Source organism: Lolium perenne, chromosome 2 (assembly GCF_019359855.2).
Source record: "Lolium perenne isolate Kyuss_39 chromosome 2, Kyuss_2.0, whole genome shotgun sequence".
Taxonomy (NCBI): domain Eukaryota; kingdom Viridiplantae; phylum Streptophyta; class Magnoliopsida; order Poales; family Poaceae; genus Lolium; species Lolium perenne.
In genome coordinates this window covers 147,836,362-147,840,074 of record NC_067245.2, presented here as the reverse complement: position 1 = coordinate 147,840,074, position 3,713 = coordinate 147,836,362, and the positions used below count along the sequence as shown (strand labels likewise).

The following is a 3,713-nucleotide window of genomic DNA, read 5'->3' as shown; positions in this document are numbered from 1 at the left end:
AGTCAAAACAGACCAGACGAAAAGCTAGGTTAGACACAAGATTGATTTTAGGGACGATCCGAGGCTGGCAGGGGCATTGGACCGGTGTGGCGTTGTAGATCTGATGTGTCTATACACCTCGGTGGGGTACACCTCGGTGGGCTTGTCATCGAAGGTACCATGATAACACTCAGGGAGAAGCGTCCGTAAAACATGCCCCCAGATGTAGGCGTTGACCGCTGAACTGCGTTACAAATGCGGTGATTGTTTGTCCTTGGTAGATCAATTTGGTGCCTTCAACGTTAACATTTTTCATGTTGTGTTGTTGTTTCAAAGATGTTAAAAGTGTACCTGCTTAGGTAATTGCATTTGGGCCATGCTGATGTAGTGTGTACTTCACTTTGAAGGAATGTACACAACAAGTCAAATCTACCGATGCTAACATGTGGTACTCCGATTTCTTTTAATTAACTCAGATTCAATAAAATGTTATACAAAATTTGAGTCAATTAAAAGAGATGAGAGAAAGTAACTAACAATAAAAAGCCATCCCTGGTCATCGACGGCCGCTACACGTCACTAGGGTACATCCCACTCCATGCCGAACTTGAGCTGAAAACCACGTCGATCGGCATCCGCCCCCACCACCCAACGCCCGCTGTCGCGCGCCCCACACCACGCCATAGGTGCGACGCACCATCGCTCGGCGCTCACACGCACGCGCCCCCTATTTAACCACCTGCCGCCTCCTCCGCGAGCCCTGCGAGCACCATCGACTAGCTTGACTTCCACATATGGCTTCCGGAGCTTTCCTTGTTGCGGCCATGGTGGCCGTGGCCGTGTCGGCAGCGGGGGTAGGAGGCGACTTCGCGGCGGACCAGAAGGAGTGCTCGGACAAGCTGGTGTCGCTGGCGACGTGCCTGACGTTCGTGCAGGGGCAGGCACCGTCGCCGACGCCGGACTGCTGCGCGGGGCTGAAGACGGTGCTGCAGACGGGCCGCAAGTGCCTGTGCGTGCTCGTCAAGGACCGCGACGACCCCGGCCTGGGCCTCAAGATCAACGTCACAAGGGCGCTCGGACTCCCCGCCGCCTGCAGCGCGCCCGCCAACATCTCCGACTGCCCAAGTACGTCCTCCCATCCTCTCCTCCTTAAAAGCTTAAAGAAGAACTACGTACTGTCTCCCTCACTCAGTACTCAGTAGTCAGTACTCTCTTTTTTTTTTTTTTTTTGCGGGAACAGTCAGTACTCAGTAGTGTAGTAGTAGTATCATCACGAACGCTTAATCACTCATCTGTCTAACGCAATAACATATCGCTTCGCCTTATAATTAATTTCCACGCTTCTTCAAATTATGTAAAATTCACAAGTCTACTGTCGATGGTATGGGCTAATCTGGAACGATCATCATCATCATGCTATACGGCAGGATAGCAACCGTACGTACGTGAGAGTGAGACATCAGAGATCGATATCCATTTGATTGATTCAAGTTAATTAGTGATAGGCCCTTAATTTGTACGTATTCAACCATTGGAAGCCGTGGTAGCAACGCCTCAGAACAAGGGTACTAGAAGAGAAGAATATCTCGCCTACTGTCGGGAGCGTCCAAATTAGCGCGCGGTCCGTGACGCTACCTGTCATTAACACCCGACCGGTTATCCAGAGCGCGACACTTCACTCTCTAATTTTGGCCACAGTTTAGGCCAGTGGAAGTAGATTATGACAGAGACCCTACTGGTTGAGAGGTGTGTGCGGCCTTGATAAAAGAATGTTGCACTAGTCGCTGACAATCACATGTGACCAGCTTGTTCTTTCATGCCATGATTAAGTTAGTTGATTGTTTCTATGCTCGAGTTATATCTCCCTTATTACACAAAACTAAGTAAAGCAAACCTTGTTTGATGGTAGTAATTAACCAGATCCTGGTGTATTGCTTAAACATTTTGAGCCCCTTTATCGAAAAAGTAATTAACCAGATTGTGTATTCAACTTCTACAGGGCTACTTAACCTGCCACCCAACTCCAAGGACGCGCAGGTCTTCGAGCAGTTCGCCAAGCAACAGGCAGCTGCCCAGAGCAGCCCGAGTGAGTTTTGTTCCTCCTCTTATAAGTTATAACTCTACTCCATCCGTATTATTTGTAAGGCAGCTGAGGTGTGTATATTAGACACAAAACCAAACAACAAAATTATAAATCTTATTTAACTTTACTTCAATGTTATATTTGTTGTTCGATAGCAGCGAGCCCAGGCCACCTACATAGTGACAGTAGTTGGGGTCATATCAATTAACAGAAGCAGTTGTGTACATCCTAGTTTTTTTTTTCGAGGTAGGTGTACATCCTAGTTATAGAGGCTGAGTGTAGTGTGCTTAACGTGGTGCTAACTTATGATTCTATCTAATATATATATAGAAAAGAAAAGAAAACATATTCACGCTGAAAATGGGGATTCTATGGAACGTATGCATGCCCGCTGAGGAGATGCAAGTGGGAGATCCAATTTAAGTCTCACTTGTAGTTTATTTTGTGTTTTGTAGTGCAAAATTTTGCCAAAATTTTACACTTGATGTAGATTAGCATCGCCAAATCTGTAATTACTAGTTTGATGAAAGCCAGAAGAAACTGTTACAATGCTACTGAACAGCAGCATCGAGAAAGTGTTGCAATGCTCCTGGACAGCAGCGTCACTCTCGTCTGTGGGCGTTGGAGAGGCCGAGTCGTCGACGTGACGTGAGAAATCAATGTGGTAGAACCAGCCCAAACAGTGGCGAAGTATGATTGTCGTGTGATGGTTAGCTTGTTTGCAAGAGATGGAAAGATACCATATAATTACGCTGCATAACTAAGTAAGGAGAAGAAGAACTAAGTAAAGATAATTACGTACCCAGTTTTGTCGTGGTGATTGTTTCACGTGCTTTGGTTCTGTTTCTAGTTTGGAATTTGGGGTAGCTTGCACTGCCACTGATTGACGTCGTTGTGGTGTCCAGGTGGTGGTGGTGGGTCGAGTGCGCCGAGCACGGGCGCACAGAAGAACGCGGCGACGAGGATGAGGTGGTTGGGAGTGGGCGGAGTCGGTGGCGCCGCACGCGCAGTGCCGATCTTCTTCTTCTTGGTCTGCACCGCCATCCCACTCGCGCTGCCTTTCCTGCTTCTTCTGGGCTGAATAAAACGGAAAGGAACTGAGACTTGAGAGGGATAGTGCCGACCATCATTTCTGTTTGTACATGGTGTTGCCGACCTGGTTGATGAGTGCAAGCATGAAGGCATGCGTGTGTGTGAGTGCTGTCTCTGAGTTTCCATGTGTAAGAAACTGAAGCAATATGCGATGAAAATTGTTTCTACTGCATGTTGACGACTGGGATTTCCGGTTTCGTCTCAGAGTGCCATAACTGCCTGCTCATTTGTAACGGGTATATATACTTGATGAAGTAGTAATAAAATCCTTCATTTGTCACAAGGGAAAAGGAGTCCCATGCATTGTGCTTGACCTGTGCTTGGTGATGGATGTCTATCGATCGATCAGAAGACGTGCTACGTTGATCAGTAGTCAACTGTCAGCGTACCAACAGTAGGCGCAGTTGTGTACACGAACTTGCATCAGCTGTTGAGCACTCACCCGGACAGAACAAAACCGTCAACATTCTAAAAATCCAAGGATTTAAAGGCGGCAGTGCCGTACAAGCAAGGGCAGAGAACCAGCGCAGAGCCTTAACTATGTTTACTGTAACTAAGA

General features: G+C 47.4%; 1 protein-coding gene across 1 annotated transcript; it reads left to right on the top strand.

The window, feature by feature from the left end:
- The first annotated feature begins 695 nt into the window (after positions 1-695).
- On the top strand, positions 696-3,437 carry LOC127322092 (non-specific lipid transfer protein GPI-anchored 14). Its single transcript, XM_051351050.2, has 3 exons — positions 696-1,104; positions 1,979-2,065; positions 2,968-3,437. Exons 1-3 carry the CDS (start codon positions 774-776, stop codon positions 3,141-3,143), a joined length of 594 nt encoding a protein of 197 aa, XP_051207010.1. The 5' UTR covers positions 696-773; the 3' UTR covers positions 3,144-3,437.
- The last annotated feature ends 276 nt before the right edge of the window (positions 3,438-3,713 follow it).